Here is a 22,881-nt window from a genome sequence, read left to right on the forward strand (position 1 = left end):
GCCTGTTAACTTCCCACCGTGATTTGTGTTATCGGCAAATGTATTGCCCTTTCCTATCCTGAGTGGTGTGAAACAGGGCTGTGTTCTCGCACCCACACTTTTTGGGATTTTCTTCTCCCTGCTGCTTTCACATGCGTTCAAATCCTCTGAAGAAGGAATTTTCCTCCACACAAGATCAGGGGGCAGGTTGTTCAACCTTGCCCGTCTAAGAGCGAAGTCCAAAGTACGGAAAGTCCTCATCAGAGAACTCCTCTTTGCTGACGATGCTGCTTTAACATCTCACACTGAAGAATGCCTGCAGAGTCTCATCGACAGGTTTGCGTCTGCCTGCAATGAATTTGGCCTAACCATCAGCCTCAAGAAAACGAACATCATGGGGCAGGATGTCAGAAATGCTCCATCCATCAATATTGGCGACCACGCTCTGGAAGTGGTTCAAGAGTTCACCTACCTAGGCTCAACTATCACCAGTAACCTGTCTCTAGATGCAGAAATCAACAAGCGCATGGGTAAGGCTTCCACTGCTATGTTCAGACTGGCCAAGAGAGTGTGGGAAAATGGCGCACTGACACGGAACACAAAAGTCCGAGTGTATCAGGCCTGTGTCCTCAGTACCTTGCTCTACGGCAGCGAGGCCTGGACAACGTATGCCAGCCAAGAGCGACGTCTCAATTCATTCCATCTTCGCTGCCTTCGGAGAATACTTGGCATCAGGTGGCAGGACTATATCTCCAACACAGAAGTCCTTGAAGCGGCCAACATCCCCAGCTTATACACACTACTGAGTCAGCGGCGCTTGAGATGGCTTGGCCATGTGAGCCGCATGGAAGATGGCAGGATCCCCAAAGACACATTGTACAGCGAGCTCGCCACTGGTATCAGACCCACCGGCCGTCCATGTCTCCGTTATAAAGACGTCTGCAAACGCGACATGAAATCGTGTGACATTGATCACAAGTCGTGGGAGTCAGTTGCCAGCATTCGCCAGAGCTGGCGGGCAGCCATAAAGACAGGGCTAAATTGTGGCGAGTCGAAGAGACTTAGTAGTTGGCAGGAAAAAAGACAGAGGCGCAAGGGGAGAGCCAACTGTGCAACAGCCCCAACAAACAAATTTCTCTGCAGCACCTGTGGAAGAGCCTGTCACTCCAGAATTGGCCTTTATAGCCACTCCAGGCGCTGCTTCACAAACCACTGACCACCTCCAGGCGCGTATCCATTGTCTCTCGAGATAAGGAGGCCCAAAAGAAAAAAAAAAGAATTGCTATTAACAACATCCAGGTCTAGGTCACTCAGAAGTATGGTAAATTGCTGGTCTGCCAAAGCTGAGTGTTTGGAACTCCACGGGCTACTTTCCTCCAGGCACAGTACTTTCCATTTATCACACCCCCGTCTCCTGTTACAAAGCTATTTCTCAAATTCTTCCATTATTCCCTGAGTTTTAAACTCTATTCCTGGCCCCTCGGAAGGAATTTTGTCCAACACCTTTTTGAAAATTGACATGAACTATCTCTAATATAAATGGAAAATGCTGGAAATGCTAGCAGTCAGGCAGTAACTGTGTAATGAGGAACAGAATTAAGATTTCAGGTTGATCATCTTTCATTAGAACTGGAAGATATTCGAGATGAACAGTTTTTAAGCAAGCACAGAGCCAGGGAAAAAGAGGAGTAGGGAAAGGACTGAGATGGATTGAAGGGTAGGAGTGATAAATAACAAAAGTAGTGATGGTGCAAGGCAAAAGGAGTTAATAATGGGACGAGTATAGAAACAAAAGATGGGTCCAGAGAAAGCATAATTGGTTACAAGCAGAGTAGCAGGGGAGAGGGGAAAGCATGGAAAACCTCGCAGAGGGGTGCATTCCTGCCATGATTTAGCAATGTGGCGGTGGAAAAGGGAGTAGATCCCAGGAGTGTGGATAAAACGTCCAAAAGTGCTTCATGGACATAAGTGGAAAAAGTCGACATCAGGTCAAAGGAGATGTTAGGACGGGTAACCACAAGTTTTGTCAAAGATGTGGATTTTCTGGAGGATCTTGGAGGTGGAGGGACTTCAGAAGGAAACTCATGAACTTGGGGCCAAAGAAGCTGAAGGCACGGCTCAAATGGGGCGAATGGAGAAATGAGTGTATGACGTCAGACTTGGGATTGAAGGATTGGGTGAGGGTTTGTATTTTCTTGAAGGTTTCAGGTTGTGTCCTATGTTTGTTACTGTTGTTACAGCATGATTTTCTAATTTTAAGCAGTGCTTGTATCTCCCTAAATTTCTTTTTTACATTCTATATGAATATTCCTTTTTAGTTTGGGTTCCCTTGATTGATTTGCTTGCCTAATCCTGCTTTTTTTTTTGTTGAACATCATTCAACCTTTCTTCTTCCTTACAACTGTATCTAAAATGTACTTGCTGTTCTAAGCTGTCTGCTGTAGTCACTTGGTTCCCTCCACTCAGCACCACCCCCCCCCCCACCCCCCCAACCCCATCGTATTATCTTATTCCCCTCTCTCAGCTCTGTCATTGGGGGTATTGATCTAAGCTTTGTTCAGGTGTAGATCAGATCACTGCTACTTATTCCTGCCCTAAAACACGGTCCAACTGCAAATCAAGTTTCTTGGTGTTTCTTTAGGGCATTTGGTGCTAGTATGCTAAAGGGAGAAAATAAAATCTCAACTCAGCACATGCAGCACTCATTAACCTATCACCTCAGTAGACATGCATTCACCAGTAATTCAACCGTGTTTTCCAGTTTAGATTGATCTGAGGACACCATACAACTTTGGTATGACACTAATCTAGAATTTTGGTGCCAGGTGTTTCCACGGTTCATGTGGACCTGATGTGAAAATTTCTGCTAGAAAATCCAAATGTTCAAATGATGAAGTGCTCTCACACCCACTTCATGCAGACTGCTGAGGCGGTCTTGCCTCAGCTGGTAATTCTAGGGTATTGGTGGTGTACTGGCAGCTGACATCGGACTGCATTAGAGGAAATGAACCAGATAGTGGAGTTGTAAACTTCCTCAGCATCAGTGCTAAAGTGGGCTGCTGTACTATTGCCAGCTCCTGCAATGGAGTGACTCAAGCTGTTGTCTTGATGCAACTATTGTACTGAGTGGCCTTTTGGCATTTTTTCTGCGCTCGGTTACCAGCGTTTACTTGTATTTGAACAAACAGCATTCAACCACTTCATCTGCTAACTAAAATTTGATTCAAGAGTTGTCTTGCTTTTGAACTGGTGACAATCTGTGTGATAACTTTTCTGGGTGAACTGGAAATAGGAAATTCTCTGGATGAGAAACTTGCAGGTGTTGTCAGGTGTTTAGGGGAGGCGGTGGCGTACTGGTATTGTCGCTGGACTAGTAACCCAGAGACCCAGGTATTGCTCTGGGGACATGGGTTCGAATCCCACCACAGCAGAAGGTGGAATTTGAATTCAATTAATAAAAAAAAAATCTGGAATTTAAAGCTAGTCTAATGATGGCCATGAAACCATTGTCGATTGTTGTAAAAACCCATCTGGTTCACTAATGTCCTTTCGGGAAGGAAATCTGCTGACCTTACCTGGTCTGGCCTACATATGACTCCAGATCCACAGCAATGTGGTTGACTCTTACATACCCTTGAAATGGCCTAGCAAGCCACTCAGTTCAAGGGCAATTAGGGATGGGCAATAAATGCTGGCCTGGCCTGCGACGCCCACATCCCATGAAAGAATTTTTTTTAAAATCTCCTTTGTTCTTGTACGTTCCAGTAGCTGTTTTAGTTAGACAACACTGAAGTAATGGGAAATTACCTCTTTGGTTCATGTCATATGACAACCTATTAATAGAAGGGGGAGAGGGAGTCAGTCATATATTTACAGCACCGAAGGAGGCCATTCGGCCCATCGAGTCCATGCAGGCGCTCCACGGAGCGATGCAGTCAGTCCCGCTCCCCGGCTCGAATCCCATAGTCCTGCAAGTCTATTTCTCTCAGGTGACCATCAAACCTCCTCGAAGTCATTGATCATCTCCACTTCCACCACCCTTGTGGGCATCGGGTTCCAGGTCATTACCACCCACTGAGTAAAACCGAAAAAGCGCTTCCTCATATTCCCCCTGCATCTTTTGCCCAAAGCTTTCAATCTATGTCCCCTAGTCCTGTGGGGGGTGGGTGATGGTGGAAGTGAGAAATAGACATACACAGAGAGGGGGTGAGAAATCAAGGTCTCTCCTGACAGATGGAAATCTACCCAGAATATTCTGCGTTGCTACATCAAGTGTGCAGGCAGAGATTGACTAGTTATGCAAGCAAAAACAATGCCAGGTATGTCACTAAATCAGTTTTCAGCATAGTGACGAGAAAGTAAGGCAGTAATTAGTCGTCTCATTTAAAGTTTCTTCACAAAAATGCATATTTGTTGTTTTGAAAGTATGATAAATTTTCAACACCATGATCTTTCCGAAATTTGCTCACCGGCCCCTTGTAGGGCAAAAATTGTAATATGGCTGCCTACGTAAAAAGGTTGGATAACCTTGACTTAGATAAAAAGGCTGAGGGTAATGTATCCGAGTTTCCTGACAATACAATGCTAGGTTGGGATTTGAGCTGTGAGGAGGACACCGAGACTGCAAAGAGATAGCTTAAGTGAGTGGGAAACCATGTGGCAGATGCAATATAATGTGGTGAAGTGTGAGGTTATTCACTTTGGTAGTCAGAATAGAAAAGCAGAATATTTTTTAAAAGGCACGAAACTTTTAAATGTTCCGTGAGATTTGGGTGTACTCATGCAAGGAATGCTAAGTTAATGTGCAGCTACAGCAAGTAATTAGGAAAGCTAATGGCACATTGTCCTGAATTACAAGGGGATTAGTGTACAAGAATCAGCAAGTCTTGGTACAATTGTAGGGCTTTAGAGAGACCACACCTGCAGTACTGTGCACCGTTTTGGTCTCCATATGTAAGGAAGGATAAACTTGCATCTGAGGCGGTATAACAGAGACTGGTTGCTTGGATGAGAGACTGAGTAAATTGGGCCTATATTCTCTGTAGTTTATAAGTATGGGAAGTGATCACATTGAAACATATAAGATTCTGAAGCGGCTTGACAGGGTAGACGCTGAGAAGTTGTTTCCCCTGGTTGGAAAATCTGGAACATGGGCACAGTCTCAGGATAAGGAGGCGATTATTTAGGTGTCAGATGAGGAAAAATGTCTTCACTCAGAGGGTTGCAAATCTTTGCAATTCTCTACCTCAGAGGATTGTGGATATTCAAGGCTGAGATGGACAGATTTTCGGTCTCTCAGAATCAAGGGATTTGGGGAGTTGAGGCGTAAGATCAGCTATGATATTGAAAGTTGGAGCAGGCTCAAGGGGCTGTATGTTCTACTCCTGCTTCTATTTCTTATGTTTTTATTACTGAATGACATTTATCTCAGCAGCCCTAACCATGTCCTCAGTCACAACAAGAGCAGAAATGAAAGGCAGCGGGGTAGTTCACCCGCATTTAAATTGACCTTTTTTGTGCACACTCTTATTTCAAAAGTGGTTAAATTCAGGGACCCCACTAAAGATAAATGATTGTTTCTAAAAGAGTTGAGGCTTCAAGCTCTGTTATATGAAGTGCCCATGGAAATAAAGTAGATGAAGTGAATTCTATGGCTGGATGAGGTACGAGAGGGCTGTTTTGCTCATAGCGGAACATTCAACTAGGAAAATACAGCAGCAATTTCGCTGGCGGTTTGCGTTTCATGGGCTGTGCGATGCTAGTGTTGAACAGCTTCAGATGGAGGAATGCTTGCAGGCTTTGATGTGGACACCCAGACAGTCACCCACACACCTACCTCCATTGAACCTAAACCCCTATGTTTTAGCTCAAATCCCAGAATTGCTGTGTGCCAGCCGATTAGCTTTTGGTTGAAGTATTAGTGGGTTGCTTCAAATTCCTGCCTCTTAATTTCCTCCATCAGAACTGTTGAATTCTCCAAAATGCCTCGGCTTTTTTGTAGTTTGCGATGATCTTTTCAAGTCATGTATGAACTGTGTTGTATTGTCTGTTGCGTGGGGTTTCGGAGGTGGTGGAGCGGGAACCCTGAGTCGTGCCTTCCCCAGAATAAAAATGCAAGGCCGGCAGTGCGGTCTCTGCGGAGTCTTGTATTTAATTTGGTCAATCCAGTTGTTATACTCATTTCGTTGAATGCATATTGATGTATCCACACACAGTGGTATTGTAATAAATCTTGGCGGACTTCACTTCTTGAAAAATAAATTGATTTTAATGGAACTTCCAAACCAACAGGAGAACTGCAGTCAGTGGTGCAGTAAACTGCCTACTTCATGTACATCTGTCCTGATATTTTAACTGGCTTTGGTGGAAATACTAAGAATATCCTGATATATTAAAGGTGCTGTGTAAATAAGTAATTCTTGAAACTATCCTTGAGTAGTTAAGTGTAAAGCACCCTTACCCTCACCATGCAAACACCTCTTTGCATGTTTAATTCTTGCAGCAGATTTTCCAGGGTTAGAAATCATTCTGTTCCAGTCTCGAGCTCACTGTGAAGTATGAATAACTCAAAGGCTCCACAAGGTGTCAACCATCTGCTCAAGACAGTTAATATGACAAATACTCTGCTTCCCGCCCCCTCGGATAGCCCTGTTCCCAGAATCACTGCCTTGTGTATTGCCAAGTTAAACAAAAGGAGATCCAGTTACCAGTCTGAATCACTTGGCCAGTATAGCATGTTGCTATAACAATTGGCCTCAGTGCCCTTCACAAGTGAAAGGAAAAATTAGCGATAATTCCCTTCCTTTTCCTGAGGGGAGACGGTGGTGGTGAGATACTGGTTTCACTGGACTAGTAATCCAGAGGCCCAGGCTAATATCCTGGGGACATAGGTTCAAATTCCACTATGGCAGCTGGTCAAATTTAAATATAATTGATAAAAGATCTGGAATTGAAAGCTTGGCTCAGTAATGGTGTCAGAAAACTGTCACTGATTGTCATTTAAAAAAAAAGTGTTCACTAGTGTCCTTTTAGGGAAGGAAATCTACAGTCCTTGCCTGGTCTGGCCGAACTGTAACTCTCGACTCACAGCAATGTGGTTGACTCTTGACTGCCCTGTGAAAGGGTCGAGCAAGCCACTGAGCTGTCAAGGGCAATCAGAGATGGGCAACAAATGCTGGCCTTGCCAGTGACATCCACACCCATGAAAGAATTTTTTTTTAAATGATCTCTGATTCCAGTTGGAAAGAGTTGCTGTGGAGGTTGAGTGAGTAACCATGCAGTCAGCTATGAAGCTTCCATTGGCAAATAACCTGTCTACACTTGATTGGCCTGCATGTGAGTAATAAGAATTTAGGTAGTTTCTGGTGTCTGAAACTATACAGAAGTATGAGTCAGCACTTCCAGGTGAAATTGGGAGAAGTTTGCTGGGGAGAGAGTGGAGAGGAAAAGGACACTGGGCGAACATCTTGCCACAAGATCACTGGATCACCAGAAAAGGCAGACATGACTGCAGTGTAATATTTCATCTGAAAAGCAATGCAGTCCTTTCTTTCTTCACCCATGCTAATATTAAAACTCCTATTCACACTTTTGTTAACTCCAGACTTTACTTTTCTGGCAGCTCCCAAAATCTCCCCTCTGCCACCTCCAACTCATCTCAAATTTCTCTGTCCAGATCCATAACCATACTGAGTTCCACTCATTCAGCATCCTGTCCTCACTGACCAACGTGGCTCCCATTTCCCCCTGCGCGCGCACTTCAAAATTCTTGACCTCACTTACATTGCCTCCCTGTGCCTCTACAGGCTCCTCGAACCTCATGTTGCAACTTTCCTCTTTGCTTCTTCATCCCGTGGACCGTTTGCTGCATCATTGGTAGCTGAAACTTTATTGTCTCAGTCCTGCTCTCTGGAACTTTCTCTAAATCCCTTGCCTTTTGTCCCTCATCTTAGTCAACTTTCTTACTCCTCAGTGCTTAACTCCTCCTCTTGAAGTGGCTTGGGCTGTTTTCAACGTAAAACCTCCTATCAATTCAAGTTGCTGCTTGTTGAAGTATCTGCACTCTAACACCTGGTTATGACACTCAAACTCAAAGCTTTCTAACTTGGATGAGAGTGCAGCCGACTAGTCTTTGTGAAATTGCCATTCGTAACTTGGCTCTTAAAGTGAGGAGTAATTTACATGACTTCTGACGTTCCAAACTGATCCAGTTTAAAAAAAAAAGTGGATTTATTCCACTTGAATTTATTTATTTTTATTTAGAGATACAGCACTGAAACTGGCCCTTCGGCCTACCGAGTCTGTACGACCAACAACCACTCTTTTATACTAACCCTACAGTAATCCCATATTCCCTACCACCTACCTACACTAGGGGCAATTTACAATGGCCAATTCACCTATCAACCTGCAAGTCTTTGGCTGTGGGAGGAAACCGGAGCACCCGGCAAAAACCCACGCAGTCACAGGAAGAACTTGCAAACTCCGCACAGGCAGTACCCAGAATCGAACCCGGGTCCCTGGAGCTGTGAGGCTGCAGTGCTAACCACTGCGCCACTGTGCTACCCTAATGGTGGGACCTTTTAAGTGGCAGGATTGGCAGCCTAAGAGGGCACCAAAGAGGTAGGAATTATTCTGATGCCACTTTCTTTGGTGTTTGGAGTGATAAAGAGCAATGCCAATATTTCTCTTGACGAATGAGAGTATTTGGCAGTATTACATACTTCCAATATGAAAATAGCTCATAAGAAAACTCATTTAACCAGGGTAACAAGATCAGAGCAAGTTGTGCTGTGTAATGAGGACTGTGATAAAGGTACATGTTATGCTGCCCAGCCAAGAGGCCTTTGCATTCTAGACCAATCAAATGGTGCCCATTGTCAGCAGCCTTGCTTCAGTTTGCATCTACATTAACTTCGGTGCCTGTGTATAAATGTGAAAGCAAACAGGCAGCAATTATTTTAAGAGGCTATTGGCTGACCTGCAGCACATCAATTTTTCTGAGAGCTGCTCAAGCAGGGTTGTAAATGTCAGCAGAGCATTTTGCAAACTTGTAATTATTGAAAATCTATTCCGTTCAACTTTCACTTTTTGTGCTTTCATTGTTCAGTTTGTTGACACGTGTTGAGCTTTAAACCAAACACTCGTAGCTATCACATCTTAATGTATTTTCAAAAATAAATTGTGTTCCCTGACTACCTGCATAATTTCTTAACCTCTGGAATAATGAGCTATAATAGTCATAAACTGTGATTTTGGTTATTACAGCCAAGCAAACTGATGACCTAATTGCTTATGTTGTTGACTCCCAACCAAGTCATGATGAGGAACACCAATTGAGAGTGACTGTATAAGGTGAATTCCATTTTTATTATGGGATATAGAGGAATCGAATTCTACATTTTTGAAGCCAGTGTACCAGTGGCTTGGATCGAAGGCTCATCTCAAATCAGCCTCCTAACTCAACTATTGCATTATTTTCAATAAAAGAAGCTGGTGAAAAAGCAAAGCTCAAGAAGCCACCATGGCTGAAAATGGCTGCACAAAAGATGAGGTAAATAAAATAGTGATTAGGTGATGCAAGAAAAAGATCACAAAATAGAGGGAAACAGTAAACAGAAAGATCAAGCTGCCACCATCGGACATGGACACATCTGTGTCCAAGGTTTTGTTTGGGGGTGGGGGGTGGTGCAGCAGTGGGTGTGATGGTTCTATCCAGGGGATCTACCTGCCATTTTGATTCAGTTATTAATTTTCCATCAGGTTACTCAGTGCACCATCAGCGGTATAATTTGGCTGATCTGCGCTTTCCATACCAATCAACAGCTGGAGTCCTGACCTGTGGGACTAAGTATGTAGAGTGGATCAGCTGTACAAAGAGAATGGAATTCTGAACAACTGTTAACTTGAAGTTGCTGACCAATGATGGGATTGAAAAAGCATTGGTGTGTGTTATATTTTTATTTGTTTTTGGGTATGTGAGCATTGCTGGCAAGGCCAGTGTTTATTGCCCATCCCTAATTGCCCTTGAAAAAGTGGTGGTGAACCACTGCAGTCCATGTGGTGTAGGTACATCCACATTGCTGATGGGGAGGGAGCTCCAGGATTTTGACCCAGTGGCAGTGAAATAACGGCGATATAGTTCTATGTCAGGATGTTGTGTGGCTTGGAGGGGAATTTGCAGGTGGTGTATTCCCAGGCATCTGCTGCCCTTGTCTTTCCAGGTGGTAGAGGTTTTGAGTTTGGAAGGTGGTGTCGAAGGAGCCTTGGCGAGTTGCTGCAGTGCATTTGGTAGATGGTACGCACTGCTGCCACAGTGCACCGGTGGTGGAGGGAATGATTGTTTAAAGTGGTGGATAGGGTGCCGATCAAGCGGGCTGCTTTGTCTTGAATGGCTCCTTGAGTGTTGGAGCTGCACATATCTAGGCAAGTGGAGAGTATTTCACCATACTCCTGACTTATGCCTTGTGGATGGGGGACAGGCTTTGAGACGCCAGGTGCATTACTCGCCGCAGAATTCCTAACCACTGACCTGCTCTTGTGGCCACAGTATTTATATGGCTGGTGCAGTTAAGTTTCCAGTCAGTGGTAACTCTCAGGATGTTGAAGGTGGAGGATTCACTGATGGTAATGCCATTGAGTGTCAAGGTGAGATGTTCAGATTCTCTCTCTTGTTGGCAATGGTCATTGTCTGGCATTTGTTTGAATAAATGTTACTTGCCACTTATCAGCACAAGCCTGAATTTTGTCCAGGACTTGCATGTGTGCTCAGACTGTTTCAGTACCTGAGGAGTTGCGAATGGTACTGAACATCGTACAATCTTAACCTTATGTTGGAGGGCAGCTGCAGATGGTTGAGGCTAGGCAATGCCCCTGAGGACTTCTGTAACAATGTCCTGAGGCTGAGATGATTGGCTTCCAACAACTGCAACCATCTTCCTTTGTGCTAGGTATGACTGCAACCAGTGGAGAGTTTCCCCCCAATTCCCGTTGACTTCAATTTTGCTAGAGCTTCTTGGTGCCAGACTTGGTCAAATGCTGCCTTGATGTCAAGGGCAGCCACTCTTGACTGACCTCTGGCATTTAGCTCTTTTGTTCATGTTGGGACCAAGACTGTAATGAGATCTGGAGCTGAGTGGCCTTGACAGAACCCAAACTGAGAAGCTGTAGGCAGGTTGTTGCCGACTAAGTGCCACTTGATAGCACTGTCGACAACACCTTCCATCACTTTGCTGATTGAGATGAGACCTTGGGGCAGTAATTGACCAGAATGGACTTGTCCTGCTTTTTATCGACAGGGCATACCTGGGTAATTTTCCACGTCTGGTAGATGTCAGTGTTGTAGCTGTACTGGAACAGCTTGGCTAGGGGCGGGGCTAGTTCTGGAACATAAATCTTCAACTACAGCCAGGATGTTGGGCCCCAAAACCTTTGCTGTATCCAGTGTCTTAAGCCGTTTCTTGATATCACTTGGAATTAATTGAATTTACTGAAAACTGGCATCTGTGATGTTGAGGACCTAAGGAGCAGGCCGAGATGGATCAACCACCCAGCATTTCTGGCTGAAGATAGTTGTAAATGCTTCAGCTTCATCTTTTGCACCAATGTGCTGGGCTTCCCCATCATTGAGGATGGGAATTTTTTTGGACCTCACTTCTCTATTTATCCACCACTATTGATGACTGGATGTGGTAGGACTGCAGAGCTTTAATCTCTTCTGTTTGTTAAGGGATCATTTTACTCTGTCAGTAGCATGCTGCTTCAGCTTTTTTGCATGGATGTTCTGTGTTGTGATTTTACTAGGTTGACACCTCATTTTTCAGTATGCCTCGTGCTGTTCCTGGCATGCTTTCCTACACTCATTAAACCAGGGTTGGTCACCTGGTTGATGGTAATGCTAGAGTGACTGTAACTAGTGGCGTGCCACACAGATCCGTGCTAGAGCCTCAACATCTTACAATCTATATTCATAACTTGGATGAAGGGTAGATTGTATTGTAGCCAGATTTGTTACTGATACAAAGATAGGTGGGAAAGCAAGTTGTGAGGAGGACACAAAAAGTCTGCAAAGGGATCTAGGTAGTTTAAGTGAATGGGCAAAGGTTTGGCGAATGGAGTATGTGTGAAAATGTGACGTTATCTGATTTGGTAGGAAGAATAGAAAAGCATAACTTAAATGGCGAGAGACTACAGAATGCTGCAGTACAGAGGGATCTGGGTGTCCTTGTACGTGAATCACAAAGTTACCATGCAGCTACACCAATTAACTAGGAAAGCAAATGGAATGTTGGCATTTATTGCAAGGGGAATGGAGTATGAAAGTAGGGAAGTCTTGCTACAACTGTAGAGCATTGGTGAGACCGCACCTCGAGTACTGCGTATAGTTTTGATCTCTATATTTAAAGAGGGATATACTTGCATTGGAGGCAGTTCAGAGGAGGTTCCATAGGCTGATGCCTGACATGAAGCGGTTGCCTTAGGAAAGGTTGAGCAGCTTGGCCTATACTCATAGGAGTTTAGAAGAATGTGAAGTGATCTTATTGAAAAATGTAAGATTCTGAGGGGGCTTGACGTAGTTGAGGTTGAGAGGATGTTTCCCCTTGTGGGGGAATCTAGAACTTGGGGGCACAGCTTCAGAATAAGGGGTCTCTCATTTAAGGCAGAGATGAGGAAGAATTACTTCTTTGAGGGGCATTAATCTTCAGAATTCTCTATCCCAGAGAGCAGTGGAGGCTGGGTCATTGAATACCTTCAAGGGAGAGAATCTAACCATCTCCCCTTCATGTTCAATGGCATTACCATCGCTGAAACACCCAATATCAACATCCTGGGGGTCACCATTGACAGAAACTGAACTGGACCAGCCACATAAATGCTGTGCCTCCAAGAGCAGGTCAGAGACTGGGAATTCTGCGGTGAGTAACGCACCTCCTGACTCCCCAATGCCTGTCCACCATCTGCAAGTCACAAGTCAGGAGTGTGACAGAATACTTTCTGCTTGCCTGGATGGATGCAGCTCCAACAGTACTCGAAGCTCGACACCATCCAGGGCAAAGCAGCCCGCTTGATTGGCACCCCATCCAGCACCTTCAACATTCACTCCCTCCACCACCGACTCTCTCCCTCCTCCATCGACGCACCGTGGCAGCAGGGTGTACCATCTGCAAGATGCACTGCAGCAACTCACCAAGGCTCCTTCGACAGCATCTTCCAAACCCACGACCTCTATCATCTAGAAGGACAAGGGCAGCAAATGCATGGAAACACCACCACCTGCAAGTTTCCCTCCAAGCCACATACCATCCTGACTTGGAGCTATATCGCCGTTCCTTCACTGTCGTTGGGTCAAAATCCTGGAACTCCCTTCTTAACAGTACTGTGGCTGTACCTACACCCCAAGGGCTGCAGCGGTTCAAGAAGGCAGCTCTTCTTCTCAAGGGCAATTGGGGATAGACAATAAATGCTGGCCTACCCAGCGACACCCACATCCCCCGAATAAATAATTTTTAAAAAAGGTCAAGGCTGAGTTAGATTGTTGATCTACAAGGGATTCCAGGGTTGCTGGGGGGTGGTGGGGGCCGGCAGGCAGGAAAGTGGAGTTGAGGCCGCAATCTGATCAGCCATGATCATCTTGAATGGCGGAATAGGCTCGAGGGATTGAATGGCCCACTCCTGCTCCTATTTTTTATGTTAGGTTGATGGAGGGATTTGCCAGGCCATGAATTTACAGATTGATGTTGAATACAATTCTGCTGCTGGCCCACAGCACCTCATGGATGCTGAGTTTTGAGCTGTTAGGTCTGTTTGACGCTATCCCATTTAGCATAGTGGTAGTGGTGTTGAGACTGTGGTCCTATTTGTAAATAATTTGAACAAATTCAAACTTAGATTGCTTTTTGTAAGATTTCCAAAGCCCTGCCCATGCTTACTTTTTTCTTCAGTGGGACAGGGAGAAGTGAGTGAAAGATGATGTGATTTCAGTGAACATAACTTCCCATTCATTATCAGGCCTTGGCAATTGGAACTGCTGTTGTATGATTCAATATAGGTGCATAACTAGTAGTGATTTTTTTTAAATCACTTACTCGAGTAATTTATTTTCTGGTATATTTCTTACCCGCTCTTCACACAAAAGATAGTTGTTGGATGCAGCTGTGTTCTGCTTTTCCTGAGCAGGATGACCTATTGTACACTCAACAGATGAGGGTTGGGGTTGGATGTAATTGTTTTGAACTGATCTTGTAGAATATGCACATTAAAACCTGCAGACTTAGAAGTTTATACATGATATGCAACCCCTTGACTTGCAAAATTATATCTTGTAAATGTGACAACTTTGGATTGTCTATGGCTTTGTCACATGAATGAGCTGCAGATGTATGTTGATTAAGTAAACAGAAGCCTTAAGAGTTGAGGAAGGATCCTTCGAGTTGATCATAGGGTAGGACTTTGATCACATGCGTATTTTGGAAGTCACAGTGCACACTGGGCCAGAGCAATGTGTGTGAACTTCGGTGACTGGAATAGAGATGGGATCCAGGGAATGTGCATGGACTTCCGTGACTGGAATAGAGACTGGATCCAGAGGATGCTTAAGGCCATTGAAATGGAGACTGGGCCAGCAAGTGGCAACTGGTACAAAACTGAAACAGTTGCTTTGGTGAGCAGAGAAACAGCAAGTATGAGGACCCCCAGTAGTAGGAATGGAAATGCCACCTTTGAGTGTGTGCAAACCCAATGTAGACAGGGTCGCTGAATACATGTGAGCAGACTGATGACTAAGTGGCATGGAGTCAAGACTAGTAAAATCCAAAACTTATCTGGCAATGCCCAGTTAATTTTTGTTTTTCCTTTTATTTTATTTTATTTTTTTCAGACAGCGGCAGTAATGTGGCAAGTTTAAATGTGAAAGAGTGGCAGGATGGTCTACGGGCACTGTTACCAAATATTAACATCAATTTTGGGGGACTACCAAATGCTGCTTCCTGCTCTTCAGTGAACCATGCAGCACCAACCTCAGCCAACAACAGCAGCCTGAACTGGGAGAGTGGGAGTGGCTGGATGGACCCAGCAATTATAACAGGTGAGGCCAACAGATCATCTCCATTCAGCTCACTCCTTTACCCCTGTACAGACCTAGTCTGGAGCCAGTGGTTCAAACTTGAACTACAACCAAATGAAGAAATAATACTGATGGGCAGAATCACCTTTGATTTTGATCTTCAGTTTTGAAATTGCAAGCCATGGGATCTGTAAACATGATTTTAGGTGTTGCTGGGATCAGTTGACTAATGCTGTAGAAAGTGGTGTGGCATTTTATTTTGTTTCCTTATCTGCAATATATTTTCTTTGTGTTTTCTGTTATTGGAAAGTAACTGCTATGCATAGTGAACCAAGTTAAAGCAAGTCCTGACTGAATTTGCAGACTGTAACGGAGCGTTTGTGTCGCTGAGACTCGGTAAATCATAGTGCATGGCACATTGAATATATGACGCAGTTCCACTGTTGGGTTTCTGATCACTAAGGTTACAGTGAAGTGTCATTGTGGGTGTGTGAAATTTTCACACTGTGCTCACTTCAGCTGTGTGAAGTACTCTGCAGCACAGTTACAGATGTTGCCCTTCCAAACTTGTACTGTGCCTAGAGAGAGCATTTTTTGCTGAAATTTTTTTTTAAAAAAGGCCTGCTGTGTCCAGGTCTGTCACTGGTTAGGTTCAGTTGGAGGTGCTGTATCAGTAGATTGTGTGATGCTCTTAAAGTACATTTTCCCTGTGGTACGTTACTTCCGATGCAGTAAATAACCCTTCGTTAACTTCATTGTGCTCAGAAACTGGAGCTGTGGCATGAATGAAAGCAGAACAGAACTACAATAATCTTCAGCAAAATCACATTTGGTGAACTGGCTTTTTTAAAAAAAAAAATGTGCATAAGTGGTCCGTCTTAGGGAGTGGTCAACATATGTCTGTATGTGTCTCTCTCGCTCGCTGGGTAGCTGGAGAAGGTGTCTCGCTGGCTGGGGGTTGTGGGGGAGGGGGGTGGCCCGCTGGCTGAATAGGGAGTGGGGGGAGGTTACCCGCTTGCTGGCTGACTGACTGGAGAGGAGGGGGTTGTCTTGCTCGCTGGGTGGGAGGGGGGGGGGGTGTCTTGCTCGCTGGGTGGTGGGGTGCATCGCTCGTGGGGTGGCGGGTTGGGGGATGTCTCGCTCGCTGGGTGGCTGGATGGGGGGGGTAGGGGCTTGTCTCACTTGCTGGATGTGGAGGGTGGGTGTCGCTGGCTTGGGGGGGAGGGGGTGTCTCGCATCGCTGGACGGGGGTGAGGTTTCCTGCTCGCTGAGGGGTGGGGTGAGGGGGGGGGGGGGGGGGTCTCGCTCGCTGGGTGGTTGGATGGGGGTGGGTGGAGGCTTGTCTCACTTGCTGGATGTGGGGTGGGGGGGGTGTTTCGCTCGTTGGACGGGGGTGAGGTTCCTGCTTGCTGGGTGGGGGATTGCCTCACTCGCTGGTGGCTAGAGTGGTTGTCTTGATCGCTGGATGGGGGGGGGGGGGGGGTTTGTCTCACTCGCTGGGTGACTGGAGTGAAGGGGGTTGTCTCGCATGCCACTCTGCAGGTGAGACTCTTGCGCACTCGCTGGGTGGGTAAGGTACCTTTGCTGTGTGCGTGTGTCTCTTGTCGGGTTGTTTTTTTGGCTCTCGCTTCATGTGTGTGTCTCGCTTGCTGGGTCTCTTATTCTGTGCACCCTAAATACATTGCTATTATCAAGTAAAACAAACATTTTGGAACCTGTTTCAAAAATGAGGCTATAAAGGTAACTAACTGTAATTTTGCCTGATTGTTCCTGTCGAGTGCAGGTATCCCTTTTGATGCGATGGCTTGCCAAAAGTTTATAAGTTGCATTTCAGAAAGAAGTTAAAACTTGTCTTTTTGGGCAATGTCGTCCACTCAAAATAGCTGACTCGGCACAGGTGTTGCTAAAGCGACACTGTTTTAGCCACTTGCACAAATTGTAGTTTAAACATCTTGTAGAATATCTAGGTAAAAATACTTCACGTTATGAACACACACCTACCCTCATTCAGTACAAAACTCTCACCAAAGTTTAGAATACTGCAGTTTCAGACACCAACATCTTGGTGCAGCTTCTAGGTTTTGTCCAGCAGTTGCATGTGTTACTTTACTTTCATTGGACATCACTGAGGCAGTTGATTCATACCATGAGACTTGCAAAATCCACCCATCCTGAACCCACTTTCCATCTGGACCGTGCACCAGGACTCCATATGAACCCCGCCCCCATTTGCCCCCCCCCTACCCGTACCCCCCACCCTGAGCTACTCTTCCAAACTGGCTCACTTTATCCAGAATGTGATTGGATGCTACTTGCTCATTGTCGCAACCTGTTCTGTTCGAGCTGCTTGAAATTGGCTAAGCTTTCTTATGCTGGCCTGGAACTACAATTCTGATTGGTCAAACTGACCACAATGACGGCTGCCCTTGACATCTAATGTTGCCATGCGCTGAAGCTTGGAGTTTTCACTGCGTCATGCATCGTTTTAGGAAATAATAAATGAGCAGTAATCAAGGGGTAAAGCACTCACAACAATGTAGAAACACTCACCTCTGCTTTTCTTCTTAACCTTTTTTGCCTGTTTGTTGGTGAAATGGTAATGGTCATGCGAATGATTATTGAGATGACAGATCCCACAACAGTGTCTATGACTCATTTTGTTTATTAATCTGGATTCCTAAATAGCCACATGTGACTACTGGCTAATATATTGGACATTTACTAACTGAATTTCCAGGTTCTTCAGTCTAGTCAGTTTTCTTGGAATTCTACTTTGCTTGAGATTATTAAACAGATAGCAGGGTCAGAAACAGATTCTGTTTCAATTCTCCATCTGTGCTGCGTTAGCTGAGGCACCAGATTTTGGGACACTGCGTTGGACCTCGACAGCAGAGCGTTTGAGAGGGGTGGGGGGGGAAACAGCCAGTTCATGAGTTACAAAGCAATCCCACTAACCCAACGTACCAAGACAGTGCCTTCAAAAACCGTGACCTCTACCACCTAAGAAGGACAAGGGCAGCAGATGCATGGGAACACCGCCACCTGCAAGTTCCCTTCCAAGCCACCCATCATCCTGACTTGGAACTTAGATCACCATTCCTTCACTGTTGCTGGGTCAAAATCCTGGAACTCCCTTTCTAACAGCAAAGTTGGTGTACCTACCCCACATTGACTGCAGTGGTTCAAGAAGGCAGCTCACCACTCACTAGGGCAATTCGGGATGGGCAATAAATGCTAACCCAGCCCGTGATGTCCATATCCCAGGAATGATTTTTTTTTTAAAAACCCACTGCTGGAAAGTATATTTGTGCAAACCACAATTTGGACAAAATTGCGCTTGATATCTCTATAGTATAATAGCCTCCCCACATTTCCAACATTCAACATGAATTGCTTTCAAAAGGGAATTGGATATAATCTTGAATAAAGTTGTGGAATGGGCAGACAGGTGGCAGATGAAGTTAAATACAGAGAAATGTGAAGTGATTCATTTTGGTAGGAAGAACATGGAGAGACAATATAACATAAAGGGTACAATTCTAAAGGGGGTGCAGGAGCAGAGGGACCTGGGTGTATATGTACATAAGTCATTGAACGTGGCAGGACAGGTTGAGAGCGTTTAAAACATACAGTTTCCAAAGGCTTTATTAATAGGGGCATAGAGTACAAGAGCAAGGAAGTTATGTCAAACTTCTTTAAGACACTAGTTTGGCCTCAGCTGGAGCATTGCGTCCAGTTCTTAGGAAAGATGTGACAGTATTGGAAAGAATGCAGAAAATTCACGAGAATGGTTCTAGGGATGAGGAATTTAAGTTATGAAGAAGTTAGGACTGTTTTCCTTGGAGAAGGGAAGGCTGAGAGATGATTTGATAGAGATATTCAAATCATGAGGGTCTGGTATGGAGAGAAACTGTTCCCAGTTGTGAAAGGATCGAGAATGAGAGGGCACAGATTTAAAGCATTTGGTAAGAGAAGCAAAAGTGATCTGAGGAAAATCTTTTCACGCAGCGAGTGATTAAGGTCTGGAATGTGCTGCCTGAGAACATAGAGGCAGGTTCAATTTAAGTATTCAAAAGGAATTAGACAGTTATATGAAAAGCAAGAATGTGCAGGGTTACGGGGAGAAGGCGGGGAATGAAACTGGGGGAATTGCTCTTTCGGAGAGCCAGTGTGCACATGTTGGGCCGAATGGCCGCCTCCTGCACTGCAACGATTCTGTGAAGAGAATTTTGTGGTACCATGTGGAAAGAGCAGGGAAGTGGGACTTGTATGGATAGCTCAAAGAGCCTGCGCGCGCTCTATGGGTGAAATGGACAATTCTGTGCTGTCAGATTCTGTGAACAACGGGAAGCTTCTCAATGGTGTGGAGGGAAATCTGTGGAAAGGGAATTCAAGAAATCACTGAAGTGTATCTCTCTTTAACCTTTTGTCAGAATTTCAGGTAAGCAAAACAAGAGTCAAAGTGGGGCTGCAGAAGGGGGGCAGAACTTTTCGCAATCTCCTGTAATAACAAGTCATTTGAATGGAGATTCTGTGAAGTAAATGACACCACCTCTGAATCATTCTACTGCTCCATGTTGGTGTATTAATCGGAGCTTCCAGAAGACTGCGCAGCAAGCTGTGAGACTTTGGGGACATATCTGTCCTTTTTGCATTTAACCATGGTTGTACTGATTTTTTTTTTGATTTAGAGATACAGCACTGAAACAGGCCTTCGGCCCACCGAGTCTGTGCCGACCATTAACCACCCATTCATACTAATCCTACACTAATCCCATATTCCTACCACATCCTCACCTGTCCCTATATTCCCCTACCACCTACCTATACTAGGGGCAATTTATAATGGCCAATTTACCTATCAACCTGCAAGTCTTTTGGCTGTGGGAGGAAACCGGAGCACCCGGAGGAAACCCATGCAGACACAGGGAGAACTTGCAAACTCCACACAGGCAGTACCCAGAATTGAACCCGGGTCGCTGGAGCTGTGAGGCTGCGGTGCAAACCACTGCATATAACACTTTACTGCAGGTGTAAGCCACTTATAGCAGGAAAGTATCAGGTTACAAATGGGTCTTTTCCTTAAGAAAATGTCTAAAATTTATTTTGCAAGTTTCAAAAATGCTCCCTTGGAAAATGTCAGCTGTGCAAAGTGAAAATTGATTTTTGTGTCAAATGACAGATGGGAAAATTGACTCAGTCTCCTGCTTTCTCACTTTCCTCTGCTCTCTCAGTGCTGTGGTGTATTATACTTTGAAATTTATGACCACTATGTTGTTTTCTAATGCAGAGAGACTTCCCCTTCCACCATCAAAACTTTGGGGTGCATGCACCCTGAGCTTTGGTGAGGAGGGACGGATCATGTTGATTGATTTGTTTGGTTTGGATTCCTGGCCCCAGAATGAAGACAGTTTGGTGATCTGGACAGTATAGGTAGTATGTATCTAGGTTGCAGCAGCTGGGTAGCATATGACAATTAGTATCATGCCGTACAATTGGAAACCAATTTTCAAATATTGTACCACTTCAGCAAGCAGGTTGTCAGTTACCTTGAGTATAGTATTAAATCTCAGCAACAGCTGGCCTCCATTATGGGGGCCACTACAATGTAACATCCAGCTTCATAGTACTCAGCTGGTAGATAAGCCCTGGCATAGAACGGTTATGCCAAATGGTTCATTTCTATGCTGTGAGTTGTATGTAGGAGCTTCTGTGTAGTGAAGCAAACCTCTTGCTGGGTGACTTCAAGAAACTTAAATTGTCAGTAAGGCTTTTATTTACGGTTTGGGTTTATATTCGGGAAATTCCTCCTCATCAGTAAGGCTATTCTTTTTTTTTATAACTACTCTACTCTTCCTGTGTGCCTTCATACCTGTTTATTTGAATCCATTCCCCATCATGGAGCATAGGCTCCAGTTGACAGGTGTGCTTGGGACTGTTGTCCGGTGTGTGATGTGAATGAGCTGCACTGGCTTGAATGGTGACAAGTGAGGACCTTGGCTGCTCACCCACCTTAAATGATGGAACAACCAAAATCAAAACGTGGGAAGAAAAAAAAAATCACATCCTGTCTGCCGACTCACTTGTTTCTTTGAAGCAGTATACTGCTATGAAATTGTTTATTTTACTGGGGGACAAACAGTCTTTTGGGCATTTAAAATAGTTCAAAGAATTGCATAGAATATAGAGCACAGAAAAAGGCCATTTGACCCCAATCAATTCATGTCGACGTTTGTGCTCTTTTTGAGCCGCTTCCCAACCTTGCTCATCGAATGCTCTCCCAGGTTACTCGCAAACAGGAGCATGGTTTGAACATTGGGCTTATCATGGTATTGAGCTGCTTTGTTACATTTAGTATAGTTTTATTCTTTGTCATTTCTGCAACCATTTCTGTCAGATGTTGCAGGAGTCCTGCCTGTAAATTTCAGTTGAAGTACCCTATCTCTTCCAAAGTTGGCAAATTGTACTGGGATTAATAACCCTCGGGACCTCAGCCACCCCTTCTCCATTTTCCCCCCTGCCCCCACCCCAATCCTCATGTTCAGATGCAGTGCTGGACACAGTGTTGCTCGTTGATACTCTGGCCATGGAAACCAGGTCTGATCTACAGCAGGGATCAGAGGTTCGTGGTTGGGGAGAGAATTCCTGGACTGGTGTATAAATCTCCTTTTCTGCCTGATTTCAGCTAAGGTTGATTTTATAGTAACCTTACTTTACCTCATCAACCAAGCCACTATGGATGGTGTGACCGCATTATTTTAAAATCTCGTGTACAGTAACATGACCATTGAAAGATGTACAGTTGATGGGGTTCAATGTGTTTCATATGTACTGCCTGAACAGCTTGGAATAATGGGTGAGAAGAACCCAATGTTAAATTTCCTAGGTACCCAAATACAGTTTTAGAATTTACAGTGCACATGGGGAGCTATCCAATCTTGGAGCTGTTCCAACCTAAACATCGATCTTAATATCTCTGGAATGCTGTTTATTCAAACTTGACTGTTATTTTTGGGGCTGTTTGATTTCAGTGGAAGTGAGATTCCTACTTGTGGGGAGGACACTCTGGGCATCTGATATCCATCTTGTGGTGTTTGAGCTTCACCACCTTAAAGCTGAGGAGAGTTTGACAGCAAGAGGGTCATAGCACAGCTCTCTAGCTAGGCAGCACCTGTCCTGCCGCGCTGCCTCCACACTGCACCGCCCCCCGCCACCCCCCCACCATCCTCACAACCAAACCTTAGAGGGAGTCTGGGCAGGTCAAAGTAGAATGAAGGGTACCTATAGAATGAAGGGTACCTGCGGCTGTTTATTTGGCTTGAACATATCTAAATTGCGGTTTGCAAACCAAAATGATCGCATCTGACACCCTCTTTCATGGGTATGCCTCATGACTCTCTAGTATCTTACCCCAATGTTCCTTATGCATGATTCTGGACTGTGTAGCTGTTGGCAGAGGCAAGTTGAGGGATCACTATAATAATCATCAAGCCTATATTTCCATCCTTTTTCTTTCTCTCCCTCTCCCTCTCCTCTCCTCCCTCTCCCTCTTCCCCCCCTCTCCCTCTTCCCCCCCCCCCTCTCCCTCTTCCCCCCCCCTCTCCCTCTTCCCCCCCTCTCCCTCTTCCCCCCCCTCTCCCTCTTCCCCCCCCCTCTCCCTCTTCCCCCCCCCCTCTCCCTCTTCCCCCCCCCCTCTCCCTCTTCCCCCCCCCTCTCCCTCTTCCCCCCCCTCTCCCTCTTCCCCCCCCTCTCCCTCTTCCCCCCCCTCTCCCTCTTCCCCCCCCTCTCCCTCTTCCCCCCCCTCTCCCTCTTCCCCCCCCTCTCCCTCTTCCCCCCCCTCA

General features: G+C 45.2%; 1 protein-coding gene across 8 annotated transcripts in view; it reads left to right on the plus strand.

The window, feature by feature from the left end:
* The window catches only part of cnot4b (CCR4-NOT transcription complex, subunit 4b), a 194,130-nt gene that overhangs the window by 146,650 nt on the left and 24,599 nt on the right, over positions 1 to 22,881 (plus strand). For 4 of the 8 annotated variants that reach the window (XM_068051066.1, XM_068051068.1, XM_068051067.1 and 1 more), the window contains exon 11: positions 14,855 to 15,061. The exons of 3 other annotated variants lie outside the window; for them this stretch is intronic. In XM_068051066.1, the coding sequence (XP_067907167.1) occupies positions 14,855 to 15,061 (207 nt within the window). Of the gene's footprint in view, positions 1 to 9,246; positions 9,533 to 14,854; positions 15,062 to 22,881 lie in introns of those variants that run through there. One more of the 8 variants, XR_010976900.1, reaches the window with a different exon arrangement.

Source organism: Heterodontus francisci, chromosome 18, assembly GCF_036365525.1.
Source record: "Heterodontus francisci isolate sHetFra1 chromosome 18, sHetFra1.hap1, whole genome shotgun sequence".
NCBI lineage: Eukaryota > Metazoa > Chordata > Chondrichthyes > Heterodontiformes > Heterodontidae > Heterodontus > Heterodontus francisci.